Genomic DNA, 24,077 nt, shown 5'->3' on the forward strand with positions numbered 1-24,077 from the left:
CGCCGCTGACGTCAGCCTTGTTGTCAGTTGGCGGCGCCAATTAAAGAAAGATGAGGCTTCCTTTGCCCATAATTATCATTTTTAGGGTGTTATGTTAACGGGCAGGGATTAACTAAAACATGTCTTACCTTTTCCTTCCCTCTGTCTCTTCTTAATCCCCAGGTCAAAGGTCCCATTAGATATAGGTTGGTGCAGCTTTGCCTTACGTCCAGCTAATAGTTACAAGAAAAAACATTTTCCATTTCCCAGCATTCTTATAAACTACCTGTGCACCCAAGTAGTCTGCCCGTTTTAGGTATGGAGTTCCAGTCAATGACAGTCTTTAGCTACTGACCTCCTCTCTTCTTTTTGGCGACAGGTTCACAATCAGGAGGGATGGGAAAGGATTCCTCCTCCTCCATGGGTCCACACTCTGTCGAAACCTCCACAACTGTTTCCATCATGACATCTTCTGTGCCATCCAGCACAAAAAATAAAAATCTTTAGTGAATTATGTTGTGTCTGTGACGCTATGAATGGCCATCAGTCTTTTTTGCTTGTAATTCATTTTTGCCTCGTCTTTTCATTAAGATTTTCAAAACTCCCGATGTGGTATTACAAAAATTCTGCACATTCCGGATGCGGTGGTATGTGACAGGGCGGGAAATCCCTTCCGAAAAAAAATGCAATCACGATTTTAGACTTTAGTTTTGAAGAAAAAAGGCAAATCAAAGATGCCCCCCCTTTTCTTAAACCAGAACTAGAGCAAGCAGCTATTGGGGGCCCCTGTCATGTAGGACTTCAATTTTTGGAAGATCTTGGTGATATGTTGAACAGGGGCTGTTTCATGGACCATTTCTCTCATACGGCTGCTTATTATAGTCACCTAATGGAAAAAGACATTTCCATTCATATACAAGCTATCTGGTTATCCACTCAATAGCAGGTGGTGGGTGCCACTCCAACAGGGTGCCGTGCATTAAACGGTGGAGAAGGGGATTATCTTGGCAAATACAAGACGAGACACAAGAATAGAGACACCGCATATTGACCAAAATTTACTTTTTTTCCCCTGCAAGACCTCAATGTGGGACCTCCACTTTAAGATCCCAGTCACAGAATTAGAGGAAATACCAACACATGCTGACAGTTAAGGTAATCTAAGTGTGGTTACCTGTGTTGCGGTCATGCAGAACTCCGGGAGACTCCATATGTAGAAGAGCTTCAGCCGCTTCAAAAGTTTTATCGAAACACACCATTTCCTGACTCGACATTTCCACTGAAAACCACATGAAAGTTTGCAGGCAATTAAAAGGTCTAAAAACAATAACATCACAAGAGTGTCATGATAAATAGGTACTACCGATAAGGCACTTTTTCCTCTCAAGGTGCTGCTCTCATACTTACAATACAGTATACTGTAATCCCTCGTTTATCGCAGATAATTGGTTCCAAAAACCACCCGCGATAAGTGAAATCCGCGAAGCACGGTCACCTATCTCATCCGTACATATATAGATATTATTTTAATCTGTACATTTTTTCTGTGTCAATATATGTACCGTATTTTTCGGACTAAAAGTCACTCCGGAGTACAAGTCGCATCAGCCATGAAATGGACAATAAAGAGGAAAAAAATATATAAGTCGCACCGGAGTTTAAGTAGCATTTTGAGGGAAATTGATTTGACAAAATCCAACACCAAGAACAGACATGAACCAGCAACAACAGACTAAATGATGCGGTGTGCTAAAGTGACATAAACACAAACGAGGAGGTGAGAACGGGCCTGAAGTAACATTAACAGTTATTCAAATAACTATAAGATAAATAACACGTTTATCAAACCATCTGTGTCACTCCAAAACATTAAATCCATTGATCGCATCCGTCGTCCTTTCTGTAAACAACGCCGCGTGTGCGGTGCGTCGCTGACGTCGGACTCGTCGTCAGTTGCAGTTCAAATCATTCCACAGCGCCATATAACAATATATAAACTATATATCAAATAACAATAATATGAACAACAATTTTATCGAACCATCCGTGTCACTCCAAATCATTAAATCCATGACCAAATCATAAGTATAAGTCGCCCCCCCCACCCAAACTATGAAAAAAACGTATAGTCTGAAAATTACGGTATATGAAACCATTGAAGTGCATACTTTATTATTAGAACATTAAATAATTGTTTCAAACGTAAATAATACATTAATAGTATGAATAACACAGAAAAGTTTGTATAAACATTGAAAATATAAATATTATACGTGTGTGCGTGTAACATGTTAACAAGAAGTACGGGGCAGGCTAACGAGTTAGCAGAAAGATGCGAATCCGCGATCGTGCTAATGCAAAAGCGGACCTCTGAAGGAATTTAAATGAACATCTGGAGCAATAGTACATTGTCCTAAAGGTTAGACACGTGATCGTTCATTTCTCTTTTTAAGAGACCCACTTACATCGTCAATGACTCCTGTACCACTGTAACCGACATATGTACACGAACGTGGAAGTGGTATCGCCTGAAAACGGCCTTCAAAATAAATCACCCTACCTCAAATCAAAGCACGGCTGAATAACATAAATAACATGGAGAATTCTTAACACATACTGTAAATATGTTTTTAGAGCAACTTTTAGTATATTTTTTTATAACAAGGTACAAGTGTACATACTGTAAATGTTTTTAGAACTCTTTTATTATTATAACAATTTTTCTACAACAAGGTGGTACTACACTGTAAATATGTTTTTAGAATTCTTATTATTATAACAATTTTTTATAAAAAGGTACAAGTGTACGCACTGCAATTGTGTGGGCACTCCTTGCCTTCTGCTAGCATGTGGGCAAGTTTTGTGCCATAATTCCTCGATTTAGAAGTTTTATTATGACTTTTACTTTTTTTTTTTAATTTTGAAAAGAAATCTGCAATGTAGTGAAACTGCGATAAACGAACCGCGATGTTGCGAAGGATTTATGTATTTGGGACTACATACTGATGACAGCATAAAATGCAGCTGGGTGTTATCACGGACCAGGGTCCGTAAAGAATTTTATAATAAAGAGTGGCTTCTGGTGATGCAATTGACCTTTTGCTAAAGCCCCATAACATAATCCATTCATCATATGAAAAGCATGCAGATTGGAGAAGAGGACTGTTCGAATTTTCTTGACACATTCATGGGATTTTTAAATCAAACTATGGAAGGAAAAAAATGTAATTGTTGTTGTCACCTGTTTCTGCTACTTCTGTGACAACTTCCTGCTCCTCAGCCACATCCTGCATCAGGTAAGTCTCATCATTATACACCAGCACCTGGGCAGAGTAACACTCCTCCACTTGGGCGCTGGCCACCTCTTCCACAATCACTGCAGGACATCCATCCTCCTGCACTACCACACGTCCCATCTTTTCCACGTCTTCACCTCCTCCCACAATCACTGCCTCGATCGTCTGCTGAATTACTTCATCTTCCTCCGCCTCCTCGCCTCCTCCCACAATCACAGCGTCTACGTCCTGCTGAATTACTTCATCTTCCTCCTCCTCCTCAGCAGGCTGCTGCTCGCACTGCAATATGAAAACATGCAAAAAGGTAGCAGTTAATTTGGTTGGATACTCATCTTTAGTCAAAGTCAAAGTCAGCTTTATTGTCAGGACAGTAGAAAATCTTTTAAAGTAGAAATGTCACTATTTATTGGTAATTTTGGTTTTAATTTTGTCCCGTTACACTTAAGACAGAAATACATAATTTGCGACTGAAAAAGCTGTCCAAAGGAATGTTTGGGGGACGGGGGGGTGTGCTACCGGTGTATTCGGCCATCTGCAGATGGGGGGGGGGGGGGGGGGGGGTCGGGGGGTGCTACCGGTGTGTTTGACCATCCGTGGACGGGGGTGGGGGGGTGCTACTGGTGTGTTCGGACAGCCGCGGATGGGAGGGCGGGCCAATGACATACCAGCTCTGCCGAACCCCTGAAGCCGACTCACCGAACCCCTAGGGTTCGATCGAACCCAGGTTAAGAACCACTGGATTACACAAACAATTATGTAGAAAGCTTGAGCGCAAATGGCGCGTAACTAAACTTGAGGTTTTCTATCAGGTATGGCGTGACAGCCTCCTGAAATACAAAGAAGTGCTCATTTTAGCAAAAACTAATTATTTCTCGCAAATTATTGGTCTCAATAAAAACAATCCTTATTACTTTGATACGGTGGCAAAGCTAACACTAAGCCAGCTGACCTCCGATAGCTCCCTCCGCTCAGCCGACAGATGCATGAATTTATTCGCTCAAAAGATTCAATCCATTAGGGATGAGATCACGTTGACCGTTCCAATCACTCAGTCAAGACCGCCGATTACGTGTACTGACGATCATGCGATATTCCTCTCAAATTTTAAAAGTGTGTCCCTTGAAAGGCTTACACAATTGGTTATGCGGCTAAACAAACAACGTCTTTACTGGACCCGCTTCCAGTCAACCTTGTTCAAGAATAATTTTAGATTTTAGGACCATCAGTCTTGCATATAATGAATCTCTCTGTCTCCTCTGGTATTGTGCCAACAGCCTTTAAAACCCCTATTATTAAACCGTTACTGAAGCAACCAAACCTCGATCGGGACCGTCTCAGTTATTATAGGGTGGTTGCAAAACTCACGTTCCTAGCAAAAATTCTTGAACAAGTACTAGCGCCCCCTCCATGAGTCGTCACCTTATCGTGGTGGAGGGGTTTGCGTGCCACTATGATCCTAGGAGCCATGTTGTCGGGGGCTTCATGCCCCTGGTAGGATCACCATGGCAAACGGGTCCTAGGTGAGGGGCCAGACAAAGCACGGCTCACGGAAGCCCCTTATGATGAGTAAAATAAATGGACTTCGTTTTCCCTCGCCCGGACGAGGGTCACCGGGGCCCCCCTCTGGAGCCAGGCCTGGAGGCAGGGCTCGAAGGCGAGCGTCTGGTGGCCGGGCCTTCGCCCATGGGGCCCGGCCGGGCACAGCCCAAAAAGAAAACGTGGGTCCCCCTTCCCATGGGCTCACCACCTGTGGGAGGGGCCAAAGGGGTCGGGTGCAGTGTGAGCTGGGCGGCGGCCAAAGGCAGGGACCTTGGCGGTCTGATCCCCGGCTGCAGAAGCTGGCTCTTGGGACATGGAATGTCACCTCTCTGGCTGGAAAGGAGCCCGAGCTGGTGTGCGAGGCAGAAAAATTCCGACTAGATATAGTCGGACTGGCCTCCATGCACAGTTTGGGTTCTGGTACAAGCCCTCTCGAGAGGGGCTGGACTCTCTTCCACTCCGGAGTAGCCCACGGTGAGAGGGGTCTAGCAGGTGTGGGTATACTTATTGCCCCCCGGCTGGGCGCCTGCACATTGGGGTTCACCCCGATGAACGAGAGGGTAGCCTCCCTCCGCCTTCGGGTGGGGGGACGGGTCTTGACTGTTGTTTGTGTCTATGCACCAAACGGCAGCTCAGAGTACCCGCCCTTCTTGGGGTAACTGGAGGAAGTGCTGGAGAGCGCTCCTTCTGGGGACTCAGTCGTTCTACTGGGTGACTTCAATGCTCACGTGGGCAATGACAGTGAGACCTGGAAGGGAGTGATTGGGAAGAACGGCCCCCCCGATCTGAACTCGAGCGGTGTTCTATTATTGGACTTCTGTGCTCGACACGGATTTTCAATAATGAACACCATGTTCAAACATAAGGGTGTCCATGTGTGCACTTGGCACCAGGACACCCTAGGCTGCAGTTCGATGATCGACTTCGTAGTCGTGTCATTGGATTTGCGGCTGCATGTTTTCGACACTCGGGTGAAGAGAGGGGCGGAGCTATTAACTGATCACCACCTGGTGGTGGGTTGGCTCCGATGGTGGGGGAAGATGCCGGTCCGACCTGGCAGACCCAAACGCTCTGTGAGGGTCTGCTGGGAACGTCTGACAGAATCTCCTGTCAGGAAGAGCTTCAACTCCCACCTCCGGCAGAGCTTTTCTCACGTCCTGGGGGAGGCGGGGGACATTGAGTCTGAGTGGACCATGTTCCGCGCCTCCATTGTTGAGGCGGCCGACCGAAGCTGTGGCCGTAAGGTCGTTGGTGCCTGTCGTGGTGGGAATCCCCGAACCCGCTGGTGGACACCGGGGGTAAGGGATGCCGTCAAGCTGAAGAAGGAGTCCTATCGGGCCGTTTTGGCCTGCGGGACTCCGGAGGCAGCTGACAGGTACCGGATGGCCAAGCAGAAAGCGGCTTCGGCGGTTGCTGAGGCAATAACCCGGGTGTGGGAGGAGTTTGGTGAGGCCATGGAGAATGACTTCCGGACGGCTTCAAGGAAATTCTGGTCCACCATCCGGCGTCTCAGGAGCAGGAAGCAGTGCAACGTCAACACTGTTTACAGTGGGGATGGCGTGCTGCTGACCTCGACTCGGGACGTCGTGAGTCGGTGGGGAGAATACTTCGAAGACCTCCTCAATTCCACCTACACGCCTTCCATTGAGGAAGCAGGGCCTGGAGACTCTGAGGCGGATTCTCCAATCTCTGCGGTCGAAGTAACTGAGGTAGTTAAAAGACTCCTTGGTGGCAAGGCCTCGGGTTAGGGTTATGTCATGGCTGACACGCCTCTACAACATTGCGTGGGCATCGGGGACAGAGCCTCTGGATTGGCAGACTGGGGTGGTGGTTCCCCTCTTTAAGAAGGGGGAGCGGAGGGTGTGTTCCAATTACAGGGGAATCACACTCCTCAGCCTCCCCGGTAAGGTCTATTCAGGGGTGCTGGAGAGGAGGGTCTGTCGGGAGGTCAAACCTCGGATTCAGGAGGAACAGTGTGGCTTTCGTCCTGGCCGTGGAACAGTGGACCAGCTCTACACCCACGGCAGGATCCTCAAGGGTGCACGGGAGTTCGCCCAACCAGTCCATATGTGTTTTGTGGACTTGGAGAAGGTGTTCGACCGTGTCCCTCGGGAGGTTCTGTGGAGGGTGTTTCGGGAGTACGGGGTGCCGAGCCAACTGATAAGGGCGGTTCGGTTCCTGTATCACCGATGCCAAAGTCTGGTCCGCATTTCCGGCAGTAAGTCGGATTCGTTCCCAGTGAGGGTTGGACTCCGCCAAGGCTGCCCTTTGTCACCGATTCTGTTCATAATTTTTATGGACAGAATTTCTAGGCGCAGCCGAGGCGTTGAGGGGGTCCGGTTTGGGGACCTCAGCATCGCGCCTCTGCTTTTTGCAGATGACGTGGTGCTGTTGGCTTCTTCAGGCCGTGATCTCCAGCTCTCGCTGGAACGGTTCGCAGCCGAGTGTGAAGCGGTCGGGATGAGGGTCAGCACCTCCAAATCCGAGTCCATGGTCCTCCATCGGAAAAGGGTGGAATGCCCTCTCCGGATCGGGGATGAGATCCTGCCCCAAGTGGAGGAGTTCAAGTATCTTGGAGTCTTGTTCACGAGTGAGGGGAGAATGGAGCGCGAGATCGACAGGTGGATCGGTGCAGCGTCGGCAGTAATGAGGACCCTGTACCGGTCCGTTGTGGTGAAGAGAGAGCTGAGCCAAAAGGCAAAGCTCTCAATTTACCGGTCGATTTACGCTCCTACCCTCACCTATGGTCACGAGCTATGGGTCGTGACCGAAAGAACGAGATCCCGGATACAAGCGGCCGGAATGAGTTTTCTCTGCAGGATGTCCGGGCTCTCCCTTAGAGATAGGGTGAGAAGCTCGGTCATCCGGGAGAGACTCGGAGTAGAGTCGCTACTCCTCCACGTTGAGAGGAGCCAGATGAGGTGGCTCGGGCATCTTATCAGAATGCCTCCTGGACGCCTTCCTGGGGAGGTGTTCCGGGCATGTCCCACCGGTCGGAGACCCCGGGGCCGACCCAGGACGCGGTGGAGAGACTATGTCTCTCAGCTGGCCTGGGAACGCCTTGGGATCGCCTGGGATGAGCTAGATGAAGTGGCTGGGGAGAGGGAAGTCTGGGAGTCCCTCCTAAAGCTGCTGCCCCCGCGACCCGACCCCGGATAAGCGGAAGAAGATGGATGGATGGATGGAAGTAGTAGCGCAGCAGCTTAATGATTACATGGTCGCTATCAATTGATTTGAATCGTTTCAGTCTGATTTTAGAGCAAACCACTCCACTGAGACAGCACTTGCTAGAGTGACCAATGATCTCCTCATAGCTATGGATTAACCTCATCGGTACTATTATTACTTGATCTTAGCGCCGCCTTTGACACTGTAGATTTCAATATTTTATTAGAGGGCCTTAAAACATGTGTTGGTATTTCAGGGTCAGCACTTCCCTGGTTTAATTCCTATCTATCTGTCAGGACCCACCGCATGGTCCATGGCAACACGACCTCTGAGCTCACTAACATTACGTGTGGTGTCCGGCAGGGATCGGTACTCGGACCAATGCTATTTAGTATTTAAATGATTCCGCTTAGGGACATAATACGCAAATACAACATTAGTTTTCAATTGTATGCGGATGACACCCAATTATATATGCCGTTATCGATTACAAATCCGCGGGACTGTTGTAATCTTGAGTCGTGCCTTGCAGAGATTAAACACTGGATGTCTCTCAATTTCCTACGTCTTAACCCAGATTAAACCGAGATGTTGATAATTGGTCCTGCTCGTTATCGCTACTTATTTAAGGAAACCAAAGTAAATATGGATAAATGTACTATCACCCAAAGTGATACTGTAACCAATCTTGGGGTTATATTTGACCAAACGCTCTCCTTTCAAAAACACATTAAGAACATAACTAGAACTGTAACGCATTATTCTCTGGTCTTCCTAAATCCGGTTTTAAAAGTCTATAGTTAGTTAAAAATGCTGCGGTGAGACTGCTCACATGGACGAGAAAACTAGATCACATACCCCAATATAAGCCAACTTACATTGGCTCCCAGTCCATTTAGGATGCGACTTCAAGGTTCTTTTATTAACTTATAAAACACTGCATGGCTTAGCGCCTTCGTAGCTCCAGCGTCACATTTCAAACGACTTCAATAGGTATAAAACATAAATGCGTTTGTGTCAAGTGTTAATCCACAAAGTGTAGAATTAACTGAAAGGACGTTGGAAAACATTTTGTTTGGGGTTTTTATTATTTGAAGTAGCCACAGAATTTTCATTTTAGTTTAAATTCATATTAACTTTGTTTAATAGTCCATTTAAAATGATTCAATTAAAATCAAAGTGAGGTGCAATCACAGCCTGCTTCCAAGTCTTTTTTTTCTCCTGTTGGATTGCACCTAAATGAAAATCATATTTAATTCCCATTTAAATTCCTAACTATAGGCTACGCTACGATCTTATGATTAAATGTTACATCAATGGAATAGTACGTTCAAACTGATGCATTGACTCGGGCAGCAATTTTCTCCCATGACGTCTCTTTCTCCTTCGCTCCTTCAGCTGTATTAGATTTGCGGTGAAAAATACGTTCGTACTTGCCGTAGGCTTGCATAAGGACCTCCATCTCCATTGTGGTAAAATAAGGTGATCTGTTTTCTCATGGTATCGGGGCTCGATTGATAATGGCTTTTTATAGGAGTTGTGCACACGCATAACTCCATGTTAACATACTCGGAGTTGATTGAACTAACTCAGATCAGCTTTTCTGGAACCGAATACTCAGAGGTTCCCATCTCAGAGTAAGTCAACTCAGAGTTCAGGGATAGACTCAGAGTATGTTGAACTTGCTTTCTGGAATACCCCCCAGAACTTTTTGCAAACCAACAAGAGTACATTTACAACGGTAATTTATAATAGAACATTTAGAACTCAAAATAGGTTCCACTGCATTTTGCCAAACAGATACTACCTATTCCTTTTACAATGTGTCAGTCAAGCGACTTCACTGCACTCAATACTTGCATTGCAGTTTAGAATTAAAAATTGCTTTTCTGGAACTGAATACTGAGTTTCCCATCTCAGAGTAAGTCAACTCAGAGTTCAAAGTCAAAGTCAAAGTCTGCTTTATTATCAGGGATAGACTCAGAGTATGTTGAACCTGCTTTCTGGAATACCCCCCAGGACGTTTTGCAAACCAACAATAGTACATTTACAATGGTAATTTATAATAGAAAATTTAGGATTCAAAAGAGGTTCCACTGTATTTTGCCAAACAGATACTACACTTTTACAATGTGTCTGTAAAGCGACTTCATCGCGCTCAATACTTGTACTGCAGTTTAGAATTAAAAATTGTATAAATTACCGTAATTTCCGGACTATAAGCCGCGACTTTTTTCCAAAATTTTGAACCCTGCGGCTTATAGTCAGGTGCGGCTTATATAAGATTTTTTTCGTGATTTTTGTGATGACTTGATCACTTTTATACACTCGTAAAAAGGCTGTGGACCACTGTAGTGCGGTATCTTGAAGAAAAAAACAACAACAAAAATACTATTTTGAAACACTACTATGGCTGCTGTTTATTCTGCCTGTGTTGCTTGTGACTATTATGAGCTTTAGTAGGAATGCACGCTAGGTGACCTGCGTTAAAGGGCTCTAAACCCTTTCTCTTACTCTGCCATGTGACTCACAAATTACACAAAGCAGTGGCGCTGTTTGGACCATCTGCATTGTATTAAAACCCAATCAATCAGGATTTAAATTCAATTCTTCTGATATTTTGCTCACCAAAAACAAGTTGTAATTAATGTGAACTTTTAATGCATTTTATTCAGAAGGTTACTTTGAACCCTGAGGCTTAAATGGCGGCGCGGCGTATTTATGGATTTTTACGGCTTTCTGTGTACTGTCTTTCTTTGTAAAAAACTCATGTGCACGTGCGGTTTATAGTCCGGTGCGGCTTATGTAAGAAAAAAACTAAAATATCCCTGAATTTTAGCTGGTATATATAGTCCGGTGCGGCTTATAGTCCGGAAATTACGGTACTCGTAGCATTATTAAAAGTTTTGTAGTGGCATCAACTTACAAATAGAACAAATGAATTACCTTGATATTATTTTCAAAGTGACGAATTAAGTGACAAGTCAACCAGCGTCATTGTGTTTTATTTTTCACTACACTGAAACAAACGTAAAAACATATTGACCTGAATTTTGTTATTCTGCTGTAAATCCGCAATGGATACATTTTTCTACAACCATAAGTGAATAAATCTCATCGCAGCATATATGGAGGCTTTCGTACTTGTTGAGGCTCCTCCACCATCGTGACATACTCCACTATATTCCCTCCTCCATCGGACACCACCACAGAGGTCATCACTCATTCCTAGGAAAACAAGAGAATTTGTCTAAGTTCAAGTTGATGAAAAACAACTCAAAGGGTGAAGAATGTTCCATAAAAAGCTTTCTAATCTCACGTTTTTTAAACAAGTCAAAATGTGCGTGTAAAATTTACAAACAAAAGTGTCAGCCAGCTCGTGGCTCGGCCAGGAGGCTCACCCCGGACCGCATCACAAACCCCGGAGGTCGGCTTGTTGGAGAGATTGGGAGTACCGCACTACCAGCGAGGAGGCCGACCCTTCAGCTGAGTGTGGCTGTTTAAAGCACCTCCTTTTCAGATAGGCGCAAGAGGTGCCATAAATTGACTTCCATGGAAATGTAAGTCAAATGAACCCTTACCAATTTCAATTGAATATATAACGACGTATGTACAATTCAGCTTGCATCACGCTTCTTGAAAAGGCATCTTGTTTGCGTTGGTAAAAGAAATAGACGTGATAGGGCACTTTAGCTGCAGAGAGGCTGCTCTTTACTTGCTCTTAAATCAGCCACGGAGAGGCTAATCCTTGTGATATGTTGAAGTAGAGCTGATTTAGAGTAGATTTTTTTTTTAAATCTGAATTTCGATTAAATTTCCGATTCGTTTATAAAATAAAGAGAAAAATTACTGCAAACATGAGAAAACTTGTAAACAAAGAGTAACTTTATTGTTTTTTTTTAAATCTCCTGCGTGAAATAAAATTATCAGGATAAAAGTACAAACTAAATCAGGCTGTCTGGAAAAAAAAATCTGAACTAGTGCAACTGGAACATCACAATAATTGAAACATCACAATAACTTGAATAAATAATAAGAGATAATAAACATTTTAGAATTAAAAAAACCCTGAATAAAATTCTCAGCAGCATAGTGCAAATAGGCTGTCTGTCGTCACACGCTGCGCAGGGTCCAGCTCTTGTCAATAAAGTGCATGGTCAGGCTGCATTCTTTGGCTTGACCAGAGGTCCGTTGTAGCAGCAAAATGCCTCATCTCCTCCAGCTCTTCTCGCAGTTTTTCCCAGGTTGTGTTGTACAGCGAAGGCAGGGCTACATCTGAGAAGTATTTGCAATTCGGTACAACATACCGCGTGTCCAGCACTCTTAGCAAGCATTTGAAGCCCTGTTTTTCAACAGAATAAATGGGAAGCATGTCCGTGGCAAGACAAAAAGTAAGTTTCGATTATTGCTTTCCACTGCACTCCAATGTTTGTCACACATAATATATATATAGTATATATATATATATATATATATATATATATATATATATATATATATATATATATATATATATATATATATATATATATAGGTGGCTCGGTGGTGCACTGGGTAGCACGTCCGCCTCACAGTTAGGAGGGTGCGGGTTCGATTCCGCCTCCAGCCCTCCCTGTGTGGAGTTTGCATGTTCTCCCCGGGCCCGCGTGGGTTTTCTCCGGGCACTCCGGTTTCCTCCCACATTCCAAAAACATGCTTAGTAGGCCGATTGAAGACTCCAAATTGTCCCTAGGTGTGAGTGTGGGTGCGAATGGTTGTCTGCCTCTGTGTGCCCTGCGATTGGCTGGCAACCGGTTCAGGGTGTCCCCCGCCTACTGCCCGATGACGGCTGGGATAGGCTCCAGCACGCCCGCGGTTCACTAAGCGGTTCAGAAAATGGATGGATGAATGGAGATTATATATATATATATATATATATATATATATATATATATATATATATATATATATATATATAAAACAGAATAAATATAATAATACATATAAATATACATACACACACACACACATATATATATATATATCCATTCATCCATCCATTTTCTGGATTATATATATACATATATATATATATCTATATATATAGATATATAGATATAGATATAGTTATAGATATCAATCAGGACTGTGGACTCGGACTCGGGGACTCGGTCGGACTCGGTCATTTTTGCCGGACTCGGACTCGGGACTCGGTCGGACTCGGTCATTTTTGCCGGACTCGGACTCGGTGCTGATTTTGACCGAGTCCACCGAGTCCAACAATAGAAAAAAAATACGTTCAATTTTATTTTCATCATGCTGCTGAGAATGCGCGTAGGAATACTGTCCACAGCCCTGCTTACGATCAATGCGGCCACGTTGAGTTGCACTTAGGCTAATGTTTACATTATGTACCAATGTCAAGGATGATTATGTCACCCAGCTTATATCATTATTTTGATTTTGATCTAAATTAGCCTTGAATAAAGACTAAGCAGTCACATGAATTAACAGAAAAAATGGACGGCCGGACTCGGACTCAGTGCAAAAATCCGATCGAGTCCACAGCCCTGATATACATACATACATATACATATATACACTGCTCAAAAAAATTAAAGGAACAGTTTTTTATCAGGGTATGCCATGAATTCAATTAGACTTTTCTGATAAAGTTTTGGTCTTGTACGTGGCAGAGGGGGTTGTTAATCAGTTTCAGCTGCATTGGTGTTGATGGAATTAACAACAGGTGCACTAGAGGGGCAACAACGAGATGGTACCCAAAACAGGACTGTTTTTGCAGGTGGAGGCCATTTCAAGTTCCTCCTCTTGATCTTTTTTAACAGTTTTTCCACACGTGTTGGCTTTAGCTAGAGTCATTATCACGACTGGGAGCATGAGGCAATTTCTTTACCCTCCTGAAGTTTCGCAGATTGTCCAACTCCTCCAGGATGGCACCTCCATGCGTGCTGTTGCAAGAAAATTTGATGTGTCTCCCAGGACAATCTCCAGAGAATGGAGGAGATTCCAGGAGACAGGCAGTTACTCTAGGAGAGCTGGACAGGGCCGTAGATGGTCCTCATTCCATCAGCAGGACCGATATCTGCTGCTTTGTGCAAGGAGTGAAAAAATGATATAGCAGGCTCGTCCTTTTTGCCTAAATTCAATTTCTGCAACTCAAAATTACTTCCAATATCTTGTGTGGCCCCCACGAGCTTGTATGCATGCTTGACAACGTCGCGGCATGCTCCTAATGAGACGACGGATGGTGTCTTGTGAGATGTCCTTCCAGATCTGTCTAAGGGCATCCGTGAGCTCCTGTAAAGTCTGAGGAGCAACCTGGCGGCGTCTGATGGACCGAAACATTATATCCTAGAGGTGCTCTATCGGGTTCAGATCAGGTGATCATGAGGGCCATTCAATTGTGTCAATTCCTTCATCCTCCAGATACTGTCTGCATACTCTTGCCACAACAGGCCGGGCATTGTTGTGGATCAAGAGGAACTCAGGAACTACTGCACCAGCATAGGGTCTGACCATGGGTGCAAGGATTTCATCCCGATACCTAATGGCAGTCAGACTGCCGTTCTCTAGCCTGTAGAGGTCTCTTCATCCCTCCATGGAAATGCCTCCCCAGACCATCACTGACCCACCACCGAACCGGTCATGCTGAATGATGTTGCAGGCAGCATAGCGCTCTCCTTGGCTTCTCCAGATCCTTTCACGTCTATCACAGGTGCTCAGGGTAAACCTGCTCTCATCTTTGAAAAGCACAGGGCGCCAGTGGCGGACTTGTCAATTCTGCTGTTCTGCACCAATCGAGCTCCACGGTGCTGAGCAATGAGCACAGGGCACACTACAGGACGTCGTGTCCTGAGGCCACCCTCGTGAAGTCTGTTTCTGACTGTTTGGGCAGAGACATTCACACCAGTAGCCTGCTGGAGGTCATTCTGTAGGGCTCGGGCAGTGCTCAACCTGTTCCTCCTTGCACAAAGTACCGTATTTGCCGGTGTATTGTATTATACACCGAGTCATAAAATTTAACTTCGTATTCATCGCTTCAAATGTGATGGTAACCAAGGCCGTTTCTCATGCATCTCATTGTGCGTGGGTGTGCGTCCGTCAGGCTCATCAAACAGCGAGAAACTGAATCATTATAAAGCGTTCGTCGCATTAACACGCATCCTCAGCAACAATTTCAAATATTCTCACCTCAATAACGGACATCGAAAGCCAGGCAGCGACGATGACTGCTAGGGGGAAGTACTGGGTATTGAGCGAATGTGCGAGTCATCGCGCGTCAAGCAACGACAATAACTACCGGTACGTAAACATTCAAACGCCATGTCTAAATGAATGTCGTTGGCACTTAGAAAATATTCTTCCAGGGGAAGAGGCCGAATTTTCACTTGTTCTGGCCGACCGGAGGAACCAGCCGAGGCGGACACTTTACGGCGGTTGAGTCGTTGGCACTTAGAAAATATTCGCCAAACTTGGCCGGACTTCCAGGGGAAGAGGCCGAATTTTCACTTGTGGTGGCCGACACGGGGAACCAGCCGAGGCGGACACTTTACGGCGTTTGAGTCGTTGGCACTTAGAAAATATTCGCCAAACTTGGCCAGACTTCCTGGGGAAGAGGCCGAATTTTCACTTGTGGTGGCCGACATGGGGAACCAGCCGAGGCGGACACTTTACGGCGGTTGAGTCGTTGGCACTTAGAAAATATTCGCCAAACTTGGCCGGACTTCCAGGGGAAGAGGCCGAATTTTCACTTGTGGTGGCCGACACGGGGAACAGGCCGAGGCGGACACTTTACGGCGGTTGAGTCGTTCGCACTTAGAAAATATTCGCCAAACTTGGCCGGACTTCCTGGGGAAGAGGCCGAATTTTCACTTGTGGTGGCCGACATGGGGAACCAGCCGAGGCGGACACTTTACGGCGGTTGAGTCGTTGGCACTTAGAAAATATTCACCAAACTTGGCCGGACTTCCAGGGGAAGAGGCCGAATTTTCACTTGTGGTGGCCGACATGGGGAACCAGCCGAGGCGGACACTTTACGGCGGTTGAGTCGTTGGCACTTAGAAAATATTCGCCAAACTTGGCCAGACTTCTAGGGGAAGAGGCCGAATTTTCACTTGTTCTGGCCAACATGGGGAACCAGCCGAGGCGGACTCTTTATGGCGCAAGAGCCGTTGGTACTTAGAAAATATTCGCCAAACGCTCTCAATGGGACAGAAGACGACCTTATCTGGGAAGAGGAGGAGGAAACTGAGGATAGAGAAGACCAAGAAGATGCACTTTATGACGACAAACTAAACGAAAATGAATGGAACGAGCTTTTCGGAAATAGCGACGATGAAGACGAATTTTGAACTCTATGTACCGGCAATCACTTTATAATTATAATTTGTTGTTTCTTAACTAAAAATAAACCAGTTTCTAAGAGTGTTCATTGTTGTTAGTCTCTCTCGGCGCGTAATATCACAGGGTCATGAAGTAAATAATATTTAAAATGGCGTATAGATCGCTCGCTACAAACTCCCGAATTTGAACACATTTCGTCAATAAATTTCGCATATTTCTGATTGAAGTTTGAAGTTTAATATAATGCAACAATTGAGCTCGACTTATACAAAGGATATATCATAAAATCGAAAATTTCCGTCGAATTTTAGGGGGTCGACTTATACACCAAGTCGACTTATACACCAGCAAATACGGTAGCAGATATCGGTCCTGCTGATGGAATGAGGACCGTCTACGGCCCTGTCCAGCTCTCCTAGAGTAACTGCCTGTCCCCAGGAATCTCCTCCATGCTCTGGAGATTGTACTGGGAGACACATCAAATCTTCTTGCAACAGCATGCATGGTGTGTCATCCTTGAGGAGTTGGACAATCTGCGCAACTTCAGGAGGGTTAAGAAATCGCCTCATGCTCCCAGTGGTGATAATGACTCTAGCTAAAGCCAACACTTGCGGAAAAACTGTTAAAAAAGATCAAGAGGAGTGTTAGGGTTGATAGATTAGTTTGATCCTATGCTTAAGTTGCAATGTAACCTGTAATAATTAACCTAGCTTGTCCTGTTTTAACAAAAGTAGTAGAACAAAGTGATAAGATCTTTTGAACTGATTGACCAGCTGCAGAGGAAGCAATCAAAGTTGTTCTGTTTACACAACGTCGTAAAAAAAAACCTGCTATGCTTTGACCAGAGGCCAGGGGCTTCAACCCCATCCTGTCCACTCTCACCTCCACTCTGACCTCCACTCTCACACCCACCCTGTTTCTCTCAATAAAAATGCTCTTGCAAGAGGCCTGAGTCAGACCTTATTCGATCATCGTTGTATGCACAGCGACAAATGACTCTCCACTTGCAAGTGTTTAAAAGGGCATACTTTCTCCCGTGTGGTTCTTGCAAAATAAGTTAGAGGCAGCACCACTCTAACAAGGAGAACTAGAAATGGCCTCCACCTGCAAAAGCAGTCCTGTTTTGGGGGCCATCTAGTTGTTGCGCCTTTAGTGCACCTGATGTTAATTACATCAACACCAATGCAGCTGAAATTGATGAACAACCCCTTCTGCCACCTACCTGACCAAAACCTTATCAGAAAAGTCTAATTGAATTCATGCCATACCCTGATAAAAACAACTGTTCCTTTAATTTTTTTGAGCAGTGTATAAAGGTGTATTGATCTTGCATTATAGCTGGTGTTGTTTCTTCTCATAGTTCAGTGTGGTGATGGCTCTTGGGAAGAAACAGTTCTTCAGTTTGGTAATCCTTGTTCTGATGCATCTGTAGCGCCTCCCAGAAGGAAGCAGCTCACACAGCTGGAAGGCGGGATGTGTGTTGTCCTTGATGATATTGCGAGCTCTGCTGACGCCTGTCACCCCCCCCCCCCCCACTTGCCGCAGGGGGTCAGGGGCTGCAGCCCCCCTCCAATGGGGCCGCAGTGGGCCAAGGGCACCAGGCACCCATTGAGGGCTGCAGGGGCCATAGGCCCCTATTGGGTGCCACAAGCCCCTATTGGGTGCCACAGGGCCCACAGGCCCCAATTGGGTGCTGCAGGGGGCCAGGGCCAACGCTCCGGAGGGGGCTCAGGGGGAAAAGCTCCTTGGAAACTCCTGGATTCTGGCAGTATAGCAACCCGATACCATTAATTTCATCACTTAATTTCAACTGTTTTGTTCAAAGAATATTCCTGCTTGGTGGGTTACCAAGGTGAATCCTCGGTTTTCGACCACAATCCGTTCCAGAAGGCGATTCGAGAAGTGAATTGGTCGAATTCCGAATCTATTTTTCCCATTACAAATAATGGAAAATATTTTAATCCGTTCCAAGACTTTTTTAAGCATTGTTTTAATATGTGCAATTTTGTCCGATCGTGCAACTGCAGCGCACCGCCGAACGCGCAACCGCAGCGCGTCGCCGACCGCGCAACTGCACCACGTTGGTTGCATTATTGTGACAGAGCCATCGCTGAAATTTCAAAAATATTTTTAAACTGCTGATGTACTTTCCAAAGTTCAAGTGGACCTAAATGCGCAGGGAGCTTAATTTTGTCCGGTCGTGCAACCGCAGCGCACCGCCGAACGCGTAAATGTAGCTCGTCGCCGACCGCGCAACTGCACCGCACTGATCGCATTATTGTGACAGAGCCAGTGCTGAAATTTAGAAAATATTTTTAAAGTCCTGATGTACTTTCCAAAATTTAAGTGGACCTCAGTGCGCAGGGAGCTGAATTTAGTCCGATCGCGCAACCGCAGCACGCCAGGCGCTCACTGTCGCATTGCTTTAAGAGCGTCTTTGTGTTCTGAGTTGGAAGATGACGCCGCTCTCGAGCCATGCCGATCTGAAGCAGTTCCTGATCCCTTTCAACTTGTCTATTTCCCTTGCACAATCCTCGTCTTTTTTCTCTAAAACTTTCGCCATGCTGGCTAAAACGTTTGCTAATTAGGCAAATGAGTAGGCAAATAATGTGACGCAAGTAGCACCAAAATGCTGCCGAAAATAAGGCAGCTGTTGTCGCAACACTGCTGCCAGCTGCCCTCCCCATATAAAAACAATTTTCTCAACAGATTTACACGATTCACGAAAATTATACTTCCGACAGAAAAAACCACGGAAATCCGCGGATCCGCGGAAGATTCTCATCCCTGATATCAGTGGTCCCCAACCTTTTTTGCGCCACGGACCTAGTACGTGTCAGAAATATTTTCGTTGACCGGCCTTTATATAAATAAATACATTTATATAAATAAATAATACATTTATTATAAATATATAAATACGATGAAATAAAATCATACGACTGGCAAGTATAAACGACAAAAATAAAACTCACCATTACGTTGAATTAGTGGGAGCACTGAGCTTATTTCTCAGAAACGAGCCGCTCCCATCTAGGCATAATCGGAGACAATGACACCCGAAGTGGTTAAGGTTTGTCTTTTAATGCAGGATGCTTGGTCTCCATGTGCCGAAGCAGTTTTGAAGGCTTCATTGCCTCGTTAGCGAGCCTGTCGCCACATATTATGCAGAGTGGGCTTGTCGCGTAAGTCACCTGTGGCGATAAATCCATATTTTAAGTAGGACTCCAGAAATGTTCTTTTAAATGTAGCTTTCCTTTTCTTAGAAGTCGTAGCCTCTTCTTCTTCAGTGTCCTCATTGAGCTTTTTTCCCTTTCCGAAGAAGCTTTCCAAACATCTGTTTCTTGCTCGTTTTTGATTGCTTCACGGGCTCGTTTGGGGTGACATGACACGTAACCAAGACAAACGTCTTGACCTGAACCGACGGATGTAATTGGCAGAGAATCGCCAATATTTTTATATTTTTCTAAATAAATTCTTACTCATTTTTGCTAGCTTTGCGGGCTCGACTGGGGAAACATGTCACGTGACCGGGACGAGCGTCTTGACCTGAATTAATTGATCGTCTTTTTTTTTTCTGTGCGGCTTGGCGACCCGGTACCAAGTGACCGGTCCGTGGCCCGGTGTATATGTCCGTCAGGGAGGAGAGAGGGCAGCTGACAATCCTCTGCGCTGCTCTGACTTGTCCTCTGCAGCCTCCCTCTGTCTGCAGCAGTGCAGCTCCCATACCAGGTGGTCAGGCAGTACGTCAGCAGGCTCTCAATGGAGGAGCGGTAGAAGGCCAGCAGCAGTTTCCGGTGCATACTATTCTTCCTGAGGACTCTCAGGAAGTGTAGACGCTGCTGAGCCTTGTTGATGACAGCTGAGGTTTTGCGTGTCCAGGAAAGGTCATCAGAGATCTGGACTCCCAGGAATCTGAGATCGTGGACCCTCTCCACACTCTCACTGTTGATGTAGAAGGGGATCCTTTTTCTTCCTCCCGAAGCCCACAATGATCTTCTTTGTCTTTGTGGTATTCAGAGCCAAGTGATTTACAGAAAACTAGGTCGTGAGCTTCTGGACCTCCTCCCTATAGGCCAGGGGTGTCATTTTCTTTGTGGGCTGCATTGTAGTCATAGCGTCTTTCGGAGGGCCACTATGACTGTCAACCCAAATTAATGTATGAGCACCTCATATATACAGTAAAAGCTACAAAACAAACTCACAAATAATTCGTTTTCAAATCAGACGAGTAAAAACTGATCAAATATTTAAAACATATATATTATTAAAAGTGAGGACAATTTGGAGTTCTAGTAATGACACACGAATTTGATGCACAATTTGTCTTCGCGGGCCACATAAAATGATGTGGCGGGCCACATCTGGCCCCCGCGCCATGAGTTTGACACCTGTGCTATAGGCTGTCTCGTCACCATTGGAGGTCAGCCCGACCACTGTGGTGTCATAGGCAAATTTGACAATCATGTCACCGTGGGCTGGACTGCAGTCGTAGGTACAGAGACAGTAGAGGAGGGGGGTCAGCGCGCAGCCCTGTGGTGAACCAGTGCTCAGTGTGCATGTAGAGGAAAGGTGGGAGCCAAGTCTCACAGTCTGGGGCCTGTTGGTCAAGAAGTCCTTAATCCTGGTGCATGTGAGAGGGGGAAGACCCAGAGTGTTCAGCTTTGTGACCAGAATGTCCGGGATAATTGTATTGAAAGCCGAGCTGTAGTCCACAAAGAGCATTCTCGCATAGCTCTGCTACTGTTCCAGGTAACTCAACACAGCATGCAGAGCTATAGCGATGGCGTCCTTCGTAGATCTGTTCGCCCGGTATTCGAACTGGTGGGGGTCGAGTGTTGGGGGGAGGCAGTCCTGGATGTGCTGGAGAACCAGTCTCTCAAAGCACGTCATATTACCGGGATGAGGGCAACGGGGCGGTAGTCATTGGTGCTAGTTCAGGGTGCCTTTTTTGGTATGGGGATTATTGTGGCTGACTTCAGGCAGGTGGGGATGACTGCTTGGGCCAGCGAGAGGTTGAAGATCCTGCAGAAGATCTGGGACAGCTGGACACTTTGTTAGGTACTCCATCTGGACCGAGAGCCTTCCTGGGGTTTACTGCTTGGAGCACACACCTCACCTTTTGCTCCTCTACAGTGAGGGGGGGTGGGGGGGGGGATCTGATGTCGAAGGGGGCAGGGCTAGAGCAGGTGAGTGTGTCTGAGGTGATGCAAAGCGAGCAAAGAAGCAATTAAGCTCCTCTGCCAGCGACTCACTTGGGTCTAACGTCACATCACAGCCCCTGAAGTTAGTGGTGGTCTGGATGCCCTGCCACACCTCTCGTGGTCTGTTGCTGGCAAGGTAGGTCTCCATCTTTCTCATATAGTCCGCTTTGGCTTTTTTAATCCCTTTCTTCAGGTCAGCCCGAGTTGAGCTGTAAAGGGCTTCGTTGCCTGACCTGAAGGCAGAGTCGCGGGCCCTGAAGAGTGAGCGGACCTGCTGGCTGGTCATCCAGGGTTTCTGGTTGGGAAAGATCCGGATGGTTTTGTCCACGGATACAGTTCCCATACAGAACTTGATGTAGTCCAGAACTGTTTCTATGCACATTGCCAGGTCTTGGTGGTGAAATAGGTCCCAGTCAGTGTCTTGGAGGCAAACCTGGAGTTAGCTGAGTGCATTTCCAGGCCAAGTTGTTATAGTCCTTGTGGTGGGCCTGGATCTGTGTCTGATGGGGTTGTATGCGGGGATGAGTAGCAGGGAGACATGGTCTGACTGTCCGAGGTGGGGGAGGAGCATAGCTCTGTACCCGTGCTTGATGTTGGAGTACACGTGGTTCCGCTGACCTCCGATAGGCTCCTTCCACTCAGCTGACGAGTTCATGAAATTTTTTGCTCAAAAGATTGAATCCATTAGGGATGATTAAAATTACGGTTCCAATCGCTCAGTCGAGACCGCCAATTACCGACACGGACTATCATGCAATAACCCTCTCAAAATGTTAAAAGCGTGTCCCTTGAAAGGCTTACACAATTGGTTAGTGCAGCTAAACAAACATGTTTAGTCGACCTGCTTCTAGCCCAACTATTTAAATAATTATTTCAAATTTTAGGACTGTCCGTCTTAAATATAATTAATCTGTCTGTCTCCTCTGGTAGAGTGCCAAAAGCCTTTAAAACCACTATCATTAAACTGCTTCTTAAGCGACCAAATCTCGACCCGGACTGTCTCGGTAATTATAGGCCAGTTTAAAATCTCCCATTCATAGCAAAACTTCTTGAAAAAGTAGTAGCGCAGCAGCTTATTGATTACATGGTCGCCAATAATCGAAATAAATCTTTTCAGTCTGGTTTTAGAGCTAATCATTTCACCGACAGCCCTTGCTAAAGTGACTAATGATCTCCTCATAGCTATAGATTCAAACACTTCTTCGGTATTGTTATTACTTGATCTTAGTGCTGCCTTCGACACTGTAGACTTCGGCATTTTATTAGCGCGCCTTAAAAGCTGTGTTGGTATTTCAGTGTCAGCACTAGGCTGGTTCTATTCCTATCTATCAGACAGGACGCACGGAGTGGTCCATGGCAATGCGACCTCTGAGCTCTATAATGTTACGTGTGGTGTCCCGCAGGGATCGGTACTCGGACCAATTCTATTTAATATTTATATGATTCCGCTTGGGGACATAATACATAAATATAATATTCGTTTTCAATGTTACGCAGATGACACTCAATTATATATGCCGTTATTGATGACAGATCCTCGGGACTGTTGTAATCTTGAGGCGTGCCTTGCGGATCTCAATTTCCTTCGTCTTAACCTAGATAAAACTGAGATGTTGATAATTGGTCCAGCTCGTTATCACCACTTATTTAAGGAAACCACTATAACTACAGGACTGTCTCAGAAAATTAGAACATTGTGATAAAGTTTTTTATTTTCTGTAATGCAATTAAAAAAACAAAAATGTCATACATTCTGGATTCATTACAACCCAACTGAAATATTGCAAGCCTTTTATTATTTTAATATTGCTAATTATGGCATACAGCTTAAGAAAACTCAAATATCCTATCTCAAAATTTTAGAATATCATGAATAAGTATACTAGTAGGGTATTCAACTAATCACTTGAATGGTCTAATTAACTCGAAACACCTGCAAGGGTTTCCTGAGCCTTGAAAAACACTCAGCTTAGTTCAGTAAACTAAATCACAAGTATGGGGAAGACTGCTGATCTGACTGCTGTCCAGAAGACCATGATTGACACGCTCCATCAGGAGGGTAATACACAAAAAGAAATTTCTCAAAGAGCAAGCTGTTCACAGAGTGCATTTTCAAAGCACATCCACAAAAAGTCTGTTGGAAGGGGGAAATGTGGCAGCTCAGTGGCCTAGTAGTAGAGTGTCCACCCTGAGACTGGAAGGTTGTGGGTTCAAACCCCGGCCGGGTCATACCAAAGACTATAAAAATGGGACCCATTGCCTCCCTGCTTGGCACTCAGCATTAAGGGTTGGAATTGGGGGGTTAGATCACCAAATGATTCCCGAGCGCGGCACCGCTGCTGCTCACTGCTCCCCTCTCCCCCAGGGGATGGATCAAAATCACATGGGGATGGGTTAAATGCAGAGGACAAATTTCACCACACCCAGATGTGTGTGTGACGATGATCATTGGGACTTCAACTTTAACTTTAAGTCTGCACAACTAAAAGAGATGACCGCAGCCTTAACAGCATTGTGAGGAAGAGTCGCTTCCAGAATTTGGGGTGCT

General features: G+C 45.6%; 1 protein-coding gene across 13 annotated transcripts in view; it reads right to left on the reverse strand.

The window, feature by feature from the left end:
* The window catches only part of elf2a (E74-like factor 2a (ets domain transcription factor)), a 65,599-nt gene that overhangs the window by 19,237 nt on the left and 22,285 nt on the right, over nucleotides 1-24,077 (reverse strand). For 9 of the 13 annotated variants that reach the window (XM_088390152.1, XM_088390168.1, XM_088390143.1 and 6 more), the window contains 5 exons: nucleotides 11,127-11,210; nucleotides 3,221-3,554; nucleotides 1,154-1,258; nucleotides 335-451; nucleotides 129-212 (listed from right to left, as the gene is read on the reverse strand). In XM_088390152.1, the coding sequence (XP_088246278.1) occupies nucleotides 129-212; nucleotides 335-451; nucleotides 1,154-1,258; nucleotides 3,221-3,554; nucleotides 11,127-11,201 (715 nt within the window). In that variant the 5' untranslated portion in view covers nucleotides 11,202-11,210. The remainder of the gene's footprint in view (nucleotides 1-128; nucleotides 213-334; nucleotides 452-1,153; nucleotides 1,259-3,220; nucleotides 3,555-11,126; nucleotides 11,211-24,077) is intronic. The other 4 variants (XM_088390195.1, XM_088390213.1, XM_088390205.1 and 1 more) reach the window with 4 other exon arrangements.

Source organism: Syngnathus floridae, chromosome 1 (assembly GCF_059516105.1).
Source record: "Syngnathus floridae isolate MCC-2025c chromosome 1, RoL_Sflo_1.0, whole genome shotgun sequence".
NCBI lineage: Eukaryota > Metazoa > Chordata > Actinopteri > Syngnathiformes > Syngnathidae > Syngnathus > Syngnathus floridae.